General features: G+C 45.0%; 1 protein-coding gene across 4 annotated transcripts in view; it reads right to left on the reverse strand.

Annotated features, from left to right (window-relative positions):
- Positions 1 to 14,061, reverse strand: part of RGMB (repulsive guidance molecule BMP co-receptor b) — a 44,290-nt gene that overhangs the window by 16,360 nt on the left and 13,869 nt on the right. For all 4 annotated transcript variants that reach the window (XM_028748006.2, XM_028748008.2, XM_028748007.2 and 1 more), the window contains one exon: positions 7,107 to 7,618. In XM_028748006.2, the coding sequence (XP_028603839.2) occupies positions 7,107 to 7,618 (512 nt within the window). The remainder of the gene's footprint in view (positions 1 to 7,106; positions 7,619 to 14,061) is intronic.

Below are 14,061 nucleotides of genomic sequence, written 5' to 3' on the forward strand. Positions count from 1 at the left end.
TTATGCTTCTTTCCATGAGTGCTTTAGTTGAGATTCCTGCATTGCAGAGGGTTGGACTAGATGACCCTTGGGATCCCTTCTAACTTTACCATTCTATGAAAATGAACAAATTGTTGTAAAAGTCGATGTAAGCCGCCACACTCTTGACCTGAAACCTGATATGCTCATCTTCTACAGATAAAAAAGGGCATGTGGAACACAACTGGAGATTAAGAGTCTCCTTTATTTCAACAATGTTACACAACACGCACCTAAGGTGTAAGAATTCTTAGTGCCAATTGTTTGCCTCCTATCAGAGAAATGCACATTTGCCCAGAAAATTAAAGAAACTGCAACAGAAGGAACACGAAAACAGCCATTTACCAAACTGTAAGAGTCAGAGCCAGTCAGTGAAAGGCAACAAAGGAGACCACGAGAAAGGCGAACTCTTCTGCAACACAGATTGTTTACAACCTAGATGGCTGCATCTGCTGCAGAGGTGCTCCCAACCTTGCAAGAAACCAGCAAAGGAAATGAAGCGGACCTCTTAAACCTACCCTGATTGGAAGTAAGCATAAGATCATCAAAGCTACAACAGGGTGTGTCAAGGAAGAGGTTTCCATAGAATGCTGTGTTAATTCACAGCAATCAGTAATGCTGTATTACTCTTGCAGGGAGATGAGTAACTTTTATGTCCAGTCTCCGACTCGCCGAAGATCTTCTGCTGCCAGCCAAAACCCAGCACCACATCAGAAGCACATTCGGAGATTCCACAGTTGTTACTGAAAAACCCACACTGGTGCCTACGGGAATACAGTGGTACCTTGGGTTACAGATGCTTCAGGTTACCGTATTTTTCGCCCTATAGGACGCACTTTTCCCCCTCCAAAAATGAAGGGGAAATGTGTGTGCGTCCTATGGGGCGAATGCAGGCTTTCGCTGAAGCCTGGAGAGCGAGGGGTCGGTGCGCACTGACCCCTCACGCTCTCCAGGCTTTGCACACCTCTCCGCAAGCAGCGGGAGCCCAGCGCTGGGCTCCCGCTGCTTGCGGAGACTTGCCTGCATGCTGAAGCCTGTGCGCGCTCAGCTCAGCGCGTCCAGGCTTCGCGCACCTGTCAGCAAGCAGCGGGAGCGCTCCCACGGCTTGCAGAGAGCTGCCTGTTTGGGGGCTGGGGTCGGGGGAAGCTCGAGCTTCCCCCGCCCCAGCCCCAGCCCCGCGCCTGGGGGGGGGAAAATAATTTTTTGCCCTTTATTTCCCCCCCAAAAAACTAGGTGCGCCTTATGGGACGGTGCGTCCTATAGGGCGAAAAATACGGTACATACTCCGCTAACCCAGAAATAGTACCTCGGGTTAAGAACTTTGCTTCAGGATAAGAACAGAAATCGCGCAGTGGCGGTGTGGCGGCAGTGGGAGGCCCCATTGGCTAAAGTGGTACCTCAGGTTAAGAACAGTTTCAGGTTAAGAATGGACCTCCAGAACGAATTAAGTTCTTAACCCGACTGTACAACACTTGCAAAGTTCATTCCATGCTTCCTGATTTGTGATGTGCATATTGATTAAGAAGAGCAAGGCATTCCCCACCCCCACCAACTCAAGGCAGGGGGTGGGGCTTCGTAGAGAGCCAGGAAGCCTTATGAGTCAGATGTGAAACGTGGGCCGCCAGTTCCTCACCCTGGTTAAATTTGTCATATCTCCAGACAACGTGAATTACTGCTCCTGCCTATTTTCTCCAAGGTCACCAAACATCCAAATTCATTTTAGTGTGCAATACAGGTGCCCAGCCTCACTTACGTGTGATTACACGACCACATATATGCGCATCGCAGGGAAATAATTAACTAGTTCAATTCAAACCCAGAAATGGCGGGAGAGAGCTGAAAAGTCCTCACAGCTTGCGAGGAGATGATCCCCCAAAGAGGACGTCATTGGGGGCAGAGAAAGCCCCTAAGAAACCAGAGGTGCAGTGGGGCTTTGTTTACGCTGCTCTGCCTCCTCGCCTAACAGCTGATGTGTGCAGTAGCGCAGCAGCAACAGCCACTGCTTCCCTGAGCTGTCTCCAGCCAGCCCCAGAGCTTCCATCCTAGTTGTGGACATTTCTGGATACAGTGGTACCTCGGGTTAAGAACTTAATTCGTTCTGGAGGTCTGTTTTTAACCTGAAACTGTTCTTAAGGTACCACTTTAGCTAATGGGGCTGCTGCTATGCCGCCGGAGCACAATTTCTCTTCTCATCCTGAAGCAAAGTTCTTAACCCGAGGTAATATTTCCGGGTTAGCGGAGTCTGTAACCTGAAGCGTCTGTAACCCGAGGTACCACTGTATCAGTATTTGGGGTCTGGTTTGGAGAAAGAGGGGGGGTTCAAAGGGTGCTCCCCACTTTACCCGATTTCACTTATGTGCACGGAAGTAACCTCCACGTAAGTGGGGGGGGGGGAGCTGCCTGTAGTGTGTATGTGGTTTCTTTTATCAGATAGTTAAATGCTATTGCCCTCCTTGAGATTAGGTAAATACATTCCCCCTTGGCTAATGCTGAAAGAGGGTTCTTGCTTTCAAACCTAAAAAGAACGCTGCTGAAATTCCTGCTGCTTTAACCCACAACCAAAGTGAGCAGTCTGCTCTGGGGGAGGTGGGGAATATTTATTCCAATCTAAATTCAGCCTGTTCTCTTTTTAATGAGAAATCTATACTGCTTAGCAGAACTTGCAATATGTAGACTTTAATTCCGAAGACTCTTTCTTCCAAACAAAAGGTGATAGTTCTCGCTCGCTAGATGTCTTGTTTGGAGAGATCACTTTTGACAGCAAAATAATAATAATAATAATAATTTCACCGGGGGGGGGGCGTGTCTTGTTAAAAAGATGAAAAGTGACTGACTTGTTGTCATTAAGCTAGGTACGAGGCCACCCTGAAAATGGTGGACGCTTTATGCAACTTTGCATGGGTAAACGTGAGGAAAAAACTAAAGAAAACGGAAGACTTTTCCATAACGCATCTTTAAAAAGGGAATGTTTAAGCAACAGAACTCAAAGGGTTTCAAGTAAATGCATTAAGGCTTTCAGAGGTATGTCATGCACGGCTTCCATGACAGCACAAAGGTATTCTGATAAAAGCCTAATTGCCTGGCAGTGGAAGCAAAACCTCAAGGTCTGTGTAGCATCCAATAGAATCACCAGTGCCAAGAAACCTCTTTCAGACATCCTACAGTCCAAGTCTCTTTAATGAACACACCCACATCCCATTAGTTGCTTCTGCCTATTTGAACATCCCTGTGGATGCAGATGCACGCTTTGGATCAATCACCTCTTAACATTGACGATGGTATTTTCATTTTCATTTTTTGTGCTTGCCGGCTTCTGTTGTTAAAAGGCAGGGTGTCGAACGCAGCGCTTTCCCCAGGATTGCGAGCCTGGGCAATGCAGCTTCAAAACCACATTAAGTAGTAACAAAAGGCAGCACCACTCAGAAGAGCATCCACTTCGGTATCTGACAGCTCACTTATTCAAACCTCTCTATCCAAGAGAACTAAACGTCACACAGAAATTTATTTTTATTTCACCTTTAGCTCAGCCTTCGTCAGCAAGAGATCCCGTGGGTGGGTGACATAGTTTAAGATTAAAAAATTACCAAAAGCCAGTGGTTAGAGCAGGGTTTCCCAAACCTGGGTCTCGTCTCCAGCTGCTGCTGGACTACAACTCCCATCGTTCCTAGTTAGCAGGACAAATGGTCAGGGATGACGGGATCTGTAGTCCAAAACAGTTGGAGACCCAAGTTTGAGAAACCCTGGGTTAGAGTGCTGAACTAAGAGCTGGGGAGATCAGATTTCAAATCCCTACTCGGCCATGAAGCCCAGTGAGTGATTTGGGGTCAAACATTCTCTCACAGCCTAGTTTACCCGCAGGGCTGTTGTGAGGATAAGAGACAGAAGGAGGGAGGGAGGTGTACAATGCCTTAAGGTGCTTTGAGAAATGGTGGGATAGAAATTCAGGGTTGTGGGCTTGAGCCCCATGTTAGGGAAAATATTCCTGCACCGCATAGGGTTGGACTAAATGACCCCCACCACAAATATTGCACCTGCTCTTCTTCAATGGCACTATTGCTGGCCTGACAAATTAAGCACCTGGTGGAAAAGCTAAGTTCATAGCCAGCGTGCAACACTAAATAATATTGGTGCCAGCCATTTTTCAAAGGGGAGGGCATTCCACAGCTGGGGTACCACCCAGGAGGAGGCCTCACTCGAGCTGCTGAACTATGAGCATCATTCAGAGATGGTGTCAAGAGCCTTCCCAGTAGAACTTTAATCCCAGACAGGACGGATAATAATAATAATAACAATTTTTTTTATTTATACCCCGCCCATCTGGCTGAGTTTCCCCAGCCACTCTGGGCTGCTCCCAAATCAAGTGTTAAAAACAATACAGACGGAGTAAGAAGAAGGGGGGATAACTGGGTTCCAAGCAATTCAGGGCTTTAAAGTCACCATCAAGATCTTGAACTGGGCTTGATAGCATGTTGAATAAAAAGGTAAAGGTACCCCTGCCCGTACGGGCCAGTCTTGACAGACTCTAGGGTTGTGCGCCCATCTCACTCTATAGGCCGGGGGCCAGCGCTGTCCGGAGACACTTTCCGGGTCACGTGGCCAGCGTGACAAAGCTGCTCTGGCAAGCCAGAGCCGCACACGGAAACGCCGTTTACCTTCCCGCTAGTAAGCGGTCCCTATTTATCTACTTGCACCCGGGGGTGCTTTCGAACTGCTAGGTTGGCAGGCGCTGGGACCGAGCAGCAGGAGCGCACCCCGCCACAGGGATTCGAACCGCCGACCTTCCGATTGGCAAGCCCTAGGCGCTGAGGCTTTTACCCACAGCGCCACCTGCGTCCCCAGCATGTTGAATAGTTAGGTCATAAAATGTCTCCATGGCTGCTACACACACACACACACACAGAGAGAGAGAGAGAGAGAGAGCGCACCTTGGAAGGTCATGAGTTTTTTTTTGTTTTAAAAAAACATTCACACACCCCAGATCAAATTGTGTGTGCAGCTTGGAGCTGATATGCAGGCAGAATTTTTTTGGGGGGGGGGGGAGGGGAGCAGGGGCTGTGGTAGGATCCTCAACACCAAATTACAGGCATTAAGGGTCAATTATGCATAGAAAAGGACCAAACATATTGTTCTTCCCAAAATACTTATCTTACAAATTGCTAATTGTACGCTTCCACTGGCACTCTGAAAGCAGCATTACATCACTTTTCTGTTGTTGTTTTTAATAACCACCCTGCACTTCAGATTGCTCTTTAGCCCAAAAGCCTAGAGGCACTAACAGCGTTTCCTTAATGAAGTCATTCTCAGAAGCAACTTCTAAGACAAATCTCCATTTTTCCCTCCTTAGCATTTGAACTCAGCTCTCTTAAGATTCATTGAACTTAATGGACTACAACACTGGCTCAATGTGGGCCAAAGCCATCTTTGAGTCAAGTTCCCCACCCCCTAGAATAATGTCAGACTATATCTGCCAAGAGCAGTGACCCAGAGCCTCCACCTTTTTAATTCATACAAAGAAGTCACGTCTTTCATACAGCTCTTCTCAGTCGGAAATATTCATCATAAGGGGGGGGGGGGAGGTTCTTTTCAGTGTTTTAATCCTACCACTCACAAAATTTAAGACAATAGGTGCCAGAAGTGCCATTTATCCCACTAGCATCATCACTGTATAATTTAATTTGAATGTATTTATTTATTTTAATACTACTAATAATAAACATTTAAGAAGAAAACTTAGCACTCTCATAGTCCAGCACACTTTACATTTACAAGAGTGCGTTTTCAGCATCTCTTTAACAGTGGGCATTAACACATCCCTGTCGTGTGATCCCAAGTATGTACTCTTGCTAAAGAACAGAATAATTCGTAGAATCACAGAACTGTAAACTCGGACGGGACACCAAGGATCATCTAGTCCAACCCCCGGCAATGCAGGAATATGCAGCTGTTCCTTATGGAGATCGAACCTGCAACCTTGGCCTTATCAGCACCATGCTCTATCGTGTCAAAATCCATCTCCTATTGCACTCAGACGCCAGGCACAACACAGCCAATCAAAAACTGGCTAGTAGAGCTCCATCTCCTTTCCACCAAACCTTATTTACAGACTGTACACCAACAAATGCACTTCACCACACTGCAATTCCTTCCAGGTTATTCCCAACCACACCTTTCATTCGGGATTTGGAGACCTTTATAATGCTGCTCATATACCCTCCAATCTTCATCAACTCTCAGCCAATGTTCTCTGCCCAAAGCACAGGAGACCTTCCCTTGGTCACTGCATTGCATAGGTAGGTGAGCTGCTCCTTAAAACCAGCTGTCTCTTCTTGGCCAACTATCTGTGAGCATGCTTAATGATTACATATCCTCTAGTCTGAAAGAATTAAACATGCATTCACATGCAACAGCTCTGCTTTCTCGCCACCATCACCAAAAAGGGGGAGGGAAGAAAGTTTCGGATTTAAAATATTGTTACAAAAAGCGTGTGCCGCCACCGCCACTCTCTGCAAGATCCCAGGGTGGTTCCAGGCACTCACCCAGTGTCAGTATTCCTTTGCAGAACTGAGACACATCAGAGACAGCCGTAGCTTTAAGAAATCTGGTTTATTCACCTATTTACCAATTCAGTCTGCATGGAAGAAGCCCAGATCTTACAGCATGGTCACTTCAAGAGGGGCTTGTCCCCCACAGCAGTGAAGCCAACCTTCAGCCAGCCTGCCCAAGATGGATCCCAGTCTTTCTTCTCCCTTCTTCTTCCCAGAACACCTTGCTATTAAAAAACCCAACACCTCTCTTTTCCTGTCACCTCAAAAACACACCCCATCACCTCAGCAACACCTGTCTCTCCAGGCCAAAGTATTCCTCTGGGGTGACCCATCAACACCTTCTCGTCATGTTAACAGATTTGCTCTTCTGCTAGGCCAGCCAGGCTGGTTCGCATTAGCCAGCCTAGGAATTCCTTTCCTGGCACAGCTCTGTGGCTTGTCCTTTCTTCCATATCCCAATTCATCAAAATCCTGCCGTCTATAAATTTCAAACTCCATTGTAACTTTTTAAAGAGGAAAATAAGGCGTGTGCCTTGTACGCACCTTATTTGTGGCAGTGGCGCTGGATCTGGGGACCACGGGCACATTTGTCACCTGCACCGACAAGTAGTTGTTATCTATGAGGGGCCACGCCCCTTCCACTTTGCACGTCTGAAAGTGATCCTTAAAGGTCCGCAGGTGTGGGTCTCCAAACAGGCCACAGAAAAAGTACGTGGGCGGAGTCTGCTCTCCTCCCCCGCGAAGTTCGCCGGCTCCCTGGCGACCGCTGTAATTACACGGGTCGTGGGTGATTTCGGGGTTCGTCGAGGAGGTCGGGCCATCCTTGGAGCAGTTCCTCTGGCTCATGAGATCGCTGATCCCCAGCACAGCCGAATGGTAGACCAGGTTTCCGCGGCAGACTTTGGAGTTGCGGTAGGTGCAGGCAGAATAGGCACGGAGGGCTTTGCAGAATTCCAAATCAAAGCCATCAAGGGCAGAGTTCAGGTGAGAAGTCAGCGTCACAAAGTCCGTGGTGCACTTCTGGATTCGACACGGCGTCTGCAGCTGGCAATCGCCTGGGCAAAAGGAGAGCGGACATTACTGGGCGTGATTCGTTTTCATAAAAGAAACAACAACAACATTATTTATATGCCACCAATTTGACTGCCCCAGCCACTCTGCACAGTTGCTAACAAAATATTTAAAAACACAATAAAACATCAACCATTAAAAAATTCCCAAAACAGGGCTGCCTTCGGATGTCTTCTAAAAGTCAAATAGTTCCACAGTGAGGGTGCCACTACAGAGAAGGCCCTCCACCTGGTTCCCTGTAACTTCACTTTGCAGTGTGAGGAAACTGCCAGAAGGCCCTTGGATTATATACAGTGGTACCTCGCAAGACGAATGCCTCGCAAGACAAAAAAACCCGCAAGACGAAAGGGTTTTTTGTTTTTTGAGCTGCTTCGCAAGACGATTTTCCCTATCGGCTTGCTTCACAAGGCGGAAACGTCTTGCAAGTTTGTTTCCTTTTTCTTAACACCGTTAATACAGTTGCGACTTGACTTCGAGGAGCAACTCATAGAACGCAGTGTGGTAGCCTTTTTTGAGGTTTTTAAAGACTTTGGTGATTTTTGAAGCTTTTCCAAAACTTTCCCGACACCGTGCTTCGCAAGACGAAAAAAATCGCAAGACGACAAAACTCGCGGAACGAATTAATTTCGTCTTGCGAGTCACCACTGTACAGTCATACCTCGGGTTACAGACACTTCAGGTTGCGTTTTTTGGGGTTGTGGACTGCCGAAACCCAGAAGTACTGGAACGGGTTACTTCCGCGTTTCGGCAGTTGCACATGCGCAGAAGCGCTAAATTGCGCTTTGCGCATAAGCACCAAATCACAACCCGCACATGCGCAGATGCGCTGCTGCGGGTTGCAGAGACTGTGGGTTGCGAACATGCATCCCACACGGATCATGTTCGCAACCCGAGTGGCCACTGTATATGATATGTTCAAACAGATGGACTTTCAAACAGTAGGACTTTCATTTATTACTCCATGAGAGCATGCTCCAAAAGGGCTTTTTCTTATCCATGCTCAGTCAGAAGAAAAACACCAGCGACTTCAGAGAGACTAACTCCAGATGAGTGAGTTGCAGCTTCTATTGTCATCTGGCTCAGTCGGTAGAGCATGGGACTCTTAATCACAGGGCAGTGCGTTCAAGTCCCACATTGGGCAAAAAGATTCCTGCATTGCAGGGGCTTGGACTGAATGATCCTTGGGGTTCCTTTCCAACTCTACGATTCTGTTAATATTCAACTTGGCTGAAGGCTGGCCAAGATGCAATTCCCAGAGTTCCCTGTGAAAGAGGGATTGACTATTGAACCACTCTGGAAATTGTTGCTCTGCAAGGGGAACAGGGGACTCCTAAGAACTCTCTGTGCCTTTACCAAACTACAACTCCCAGAATTTGGTGGGGGCACGACTGAATAAAGTGGGGTCACAGTGTTTTAAACATATGGTGTGAATGTGACCATGCACATAACCTGCACATATTCTACAAAGCAGAAAGAAAAGCGCCTGTTAAGTCACACTCTTTATTTGGGAGAGTCCAGATTTTAGTCTTACTAAAAATGGCTGAAAGCTGAGTACTTGGGGTTTATTTTTTTTAAACAGAGATTTTGCCCCACCTCTCCCTATCGACCACAGTCCCATAATTATTTAAAACTACACTTAATATTTGTTAACTACGGAAACCACATGCTGCAGCTACGCCTGGCTAGCCTAAGGGGGAGACGGGCTATGGAATGCAGGTGGTAAATTTACAATTCAATTCGCATTTAAATAAGAAAAACCAGACTCTCCCAACTTCACACTATTTCATGACTGCCTGGGTTTTCTGAGGGGGGCAGGAGTCTGGCTCAGTGAGTGCCTGGAAAAGTGTTCTCTTTCTCTCTCTCTCTCTCTCATTCTCAGTTATTAAGGAAACTCATAGAATAATAGAACTGTAGAGCTGGAAGGGACCCTAACAATGATCCATTCCAACCCCCTTCAATGCAGGAATTTGCAGTTGTCGCACATAGGGACTGAACCTGCAACCTTGACATTATCAGTACCATGCTCTAATTCGTGGGTAGGCAAACTAAGGCCCAGGGCCCGGATCCGGCCCAATCGCCTTCTCAATCCAGCCCATGGACGGTCTAGGAATCAGTGTGTTTTTACAGTAGTAGAATGTGTCCTTTTATTTAAAATGCATCTCTGGGTTATTTGTGGGGAATAGGAATTCGTTCACCCCCCCCCCCAAAAAATAGTCTGTCCCCCCACAAGGTCTGAGGGACAGTGGACCAGCCCCCTGCTGAAAAAGTTTGCTGACCCCTGCTTTAATTCAACTGAAAGCCCACAAGCCAGGAGAGCCCTAGTAAATTCAACACAATAGGCCATCTCCATTTGCACTCTGGGACCGCTATGCACATAATGCTTTCGACAGGCGCATGCAGAGCACATGGCTAAACCATAATGCGCGAGGGAGCTCCCGACCTGTCAGAGGTCCCCTGTTGCGCATATGCTTCTTTAAAGCACGTTTTCCAAGAGCATGGAAGAAGCCAACTAACAATATGTACCTCAGCCACAGAACAGCAAGGAAATCTTGCAGCTGAACAGCACTAGTTTTCTAGCTGCCCTTCCAGAGGTGCTTAATGCAAGTCCCTCGAGGATATCTTGCTCGCTCCCTAATGATGCAGCCTACCTCATAGGGTTGTTGCAAATATAAAATGGAGGGGTGGGGAGGGGAAAAGAAGAGAGAGCCGTGTGCCATCTTGAGCGATTTGCGAGAAAAGTGAGGTACAGTGGTGCCTTGGTTCTCAAACACCTTGGTACTCAAACAACTTGGAACCCAAACACTGCAAACCCAGAAGTGTTCTGGTTTGTGAACTTTTTTCAGAAGTCGAACGTGCTCCGTTTTGAGTGTTACGCTTCTGATTTGAGTGCCACACTTCCGTTTTGAGTGTTACGCTGAGGTTTGTCTGATTTTTTTGCTATTTCTTCTGTGTTTTTGTGGCTTTTTTCTTTTGTTTTTGTGACTGTGTGGAACCCAGTTCAGCTACTGACTGATTGTGTGACTGCAGTACATTGTTTATTGCTTTCATTTTATGGATCAATGGTCTCGCGAGATAGCAAAATTCATGTTAAATTGCTGTTTTAGGGGTTGTTTTTAAAAGTCTGGAATGGATTAATCCATTTTGCATTACTTTCTATGGGTTTTGGAATGCTTTGGTTTTGGAACGGACTTCCAGAATGGATTAAGTTTGAGAACCAAGCAACAACTGTATACACGAAATAGTAAAGTGAGCAGGGAAGGAACACGTTTTAGGATGCTGGGGCAACTTCCGCCCCCTTAAAAATACATAGTGCCCGTATTTAATCCTAGTATCAGACACAATGCTTTTATTGTAGAAAAAAGATACTGGTACTGCATACCCAATGCTTTTTTTCCAGCCGGAACTCTCCGGAACTTAGTTCCAACAACTCTCAGGCGAGCCTCATTGTCATTCTAAGAGTTCGTGGTGAGTTTTTCTAGAAAAATAGCACTGCGCGTACCCCTGAGTACCTCCAGAATAAAAGTACTGATCCAAAGCTAAGTAATTTAGAAAAGCTAGCATTCATTGTGGGGCTCACAGAGAAGAAGAAGAAGAAGAAGAAGAGTTTGGATTTGATATCCCGCCTTTCACTCACTTTAAGGAGTCTCAAAGCGGCTAACATTCTCCTTTCCCTTCCTCCCCCACAACAAACACTCTGTGAGGTGAGTGAGGCTGAGAGACTTCAGAGAAGTGTGACTGGCCCAAGGTCACCCAGCAGCTGCATGTGGAGGAGCGGAGACGCGAACCCGGTTCCCCAGATTACGAGACTACCGCTCTTAACCACTACACTGTATAAGCTTTAAAAGACAGGTTTTTTTTTTTAAAAAAGAACTTAATTATGATAAAGAATATAATTTCATGGCTCACTTGTCGTAAATTTTAGGGCTTTTATCATGTTACTTGAATACATGTTTCAGTTAAACCAGTTTGCAGATGTAAGACTTGATGGGCTGTTTCCACAACTGGGGGAAGGGAGAGAATTAACAACATGCCCTTTTAAAAATAAAAGAGAATTTATCATGCTAATTTGAAACCAAAGAAGGCTGCAAGGGAATTAAGCTTTCCGGCACAAACTGATGAAATCTTGAGTGTTTTTCTGCATCTTTTAATGCAAACTTTACACATGAAATTCTGACATGTTTAGTTTTTTAAAAGGATACTTGAAAAGAAATCGGAATGTTCTACACCTGGGGAATTATCTTCAAACCTCCCAAAAATAAAGCTGGCCAACACACATACAAACTTATGATGGAGAAGGGAAGGAATAAAATGATCTTTTCTTTATTATAAATTTGGATTGCTTTTCACATTTGGGGGGTTGGTGGGGAGGAAGTTTAGAGGAGAGAGAAACGAGAGAAGTGCTCTAGAAGTGCTATGCACCGACATAATTAAATCCAGTTTTTTGCATGCTCACTGTGCAGCTAAAGGGTGTAGTCTCAAATATCTTGAACACTTGTCTTTTCATACTCTCCACATTCCACCCAGGATAAACTTCTGAAGAGTCTAAAACAGCATTCCACACACAAAGCCTTGCCACTTTTCAAAACAGATTTAATTACATTGCCCAGTGAAAAGCTAGCCATATTAAATTGCCCTGTATTTTGTGCTAAGGATATGCTCATTTAGCGAAAGCTGTTTCTAAGCCATATACCATGGATTTTGCTTGAGCATCACACGGGAGCATTTCAAAGGAGTGCCATAGTGTGCTTTGCTCTCTTAAGAAAGGATGGCGTCTTGGGAACTGTAGAATCATACAATTCCTAGTCCAAACTCCCTGCAATGCAAGAATCTCAACTAAAGCGTCCATGACAGATGGCCATCCAAACTCTGCTTAAAAACCTCCAAGGAGGGAGAATCCACCACTGCAAGCTGTAAAATTCAGTTGTGCTCACATTAGTAAGCAATTTCCCAACTAATCAAAATGCCAAGATGAAGAGCAACACAGAAACAGTAGGGCATCTGTGTTTGGTTGTAAATGGAGAAAGCAACCGAAATAAATGACAATAGCATTCATTTCCCCCTTTTAATTAACTGGTTTCCATGGACACCAGAATGCAACGGCTCTTGTTTTCAAACTCAGATTAAACACAAAAGTGCACCAGGGAATAAAAACCCTAATAAGGGTAACGCATGACGTTGAGGGGTTTTGTTGCTGTTGTTGGTTTCCCTGTTCACTGGGAAAGAAAATCAGTGTTGCCGACTTCATGTCCTTCTGCATTACGATTTATAGATCGGCCTCTTTCGTCACATCAACAGAAATAAAGAAATAGCCAGTCTCTGATTGCATGGCAATAAAAGCACTTGTTTCTGAGAAGAATCTGCTTTCTAAGAAACTGGGGAGAGGGGGCAGATTTGAGGGAGGGAAAGAAAGGAAGGAAAGAAGGAAGGAAGGAAGGAAGGAAGGAAGGAAGGAAGGAAGGAAGAAGGAAGCATTTTAGGAGCTTGATCTAGTGGGGATTTGAACCCTGGTCTCCCAGGTCCTAGTTCAACCGTCTAGGCATTGCACTCACAATAGTCCCTTTAAGACCTGTTATAGCACTCCAGCAGAGAGCCTGCTTCCTATTGCTGAGGGAGGAGTGTTGCATCTTGCAGCCAGAACCTTTTATGAAATTATTGTGAGGTTTAATAAGTTAACTGTTTATATTTGGACAACTTTTCTGCTGGAAGGAGAAAAAGAATCATTTCCTTAATAACAATTCAAACCATTTATTTAACTAAAACAATAACATTACAGCATATGTATCCATGTTTGTTAACTGATGTGGTTAAACAATTAAAAAAAAAACTTAGACTGAGTTTTAGCAAACATGAAAAACTTAAAACAAATCCTTATTTCCTGATGAGTAGCCTTTGGACTATAATGTAACTTAAATAGAAAACTATCATTAGAAAGATTTTTCCTCCAAAAGCATTTTATTTTAAAAATCCAATCTGATTTAAATCAAATAAATCCAATTTAAATTTTAAAAAATCTGATTAAAATTTAAAAAATATTAATAAAAAAAATTAATTGATTTAAATAAAAAAAATGATTTTTATCCAGCCTGGTGTGTACTGAAAATAATAAAACATTACAGGCCTACAACTTCATGACTAAGTACAGGACAAGGCCAGCAGCAGGTCACAACTGGAAGACCTGTGAGACTGAGCCTCAGGAAGCAGAAAGAAGCTCTGCCAGAAGGGGGCTGGAATTGGGTCGAGGTACTCACCCTGATCCTTACTCCCTTATCTCCATGTATGAAAAAACCTGAAGTGTATCTACCTTTCTGCTTGAGCTTTAACACATTGAAACATCAAATAAAACAATCCAGACTATAACAAACTCAAGCTTCCAAGGAAAGTATTTCAGATCCTTCTCTAAAGGACATTTGGCTCTCCCCATATTTAT

The sequence above is a fragment of the Podarcis muralis genome, chromosome 11 (genome assembly GCF_964188315.1).
Source record: "Podarcis muralis chromosome 11, rPodMur119.hap1.1, whole genome shotgun sequence".
NCBI classification, from domain to species: Eukaryota; Metazoa; Chordata; class Lepidosauria; order Squamata; family Lacertidae; genus Podarcis; species Podarcis muralis.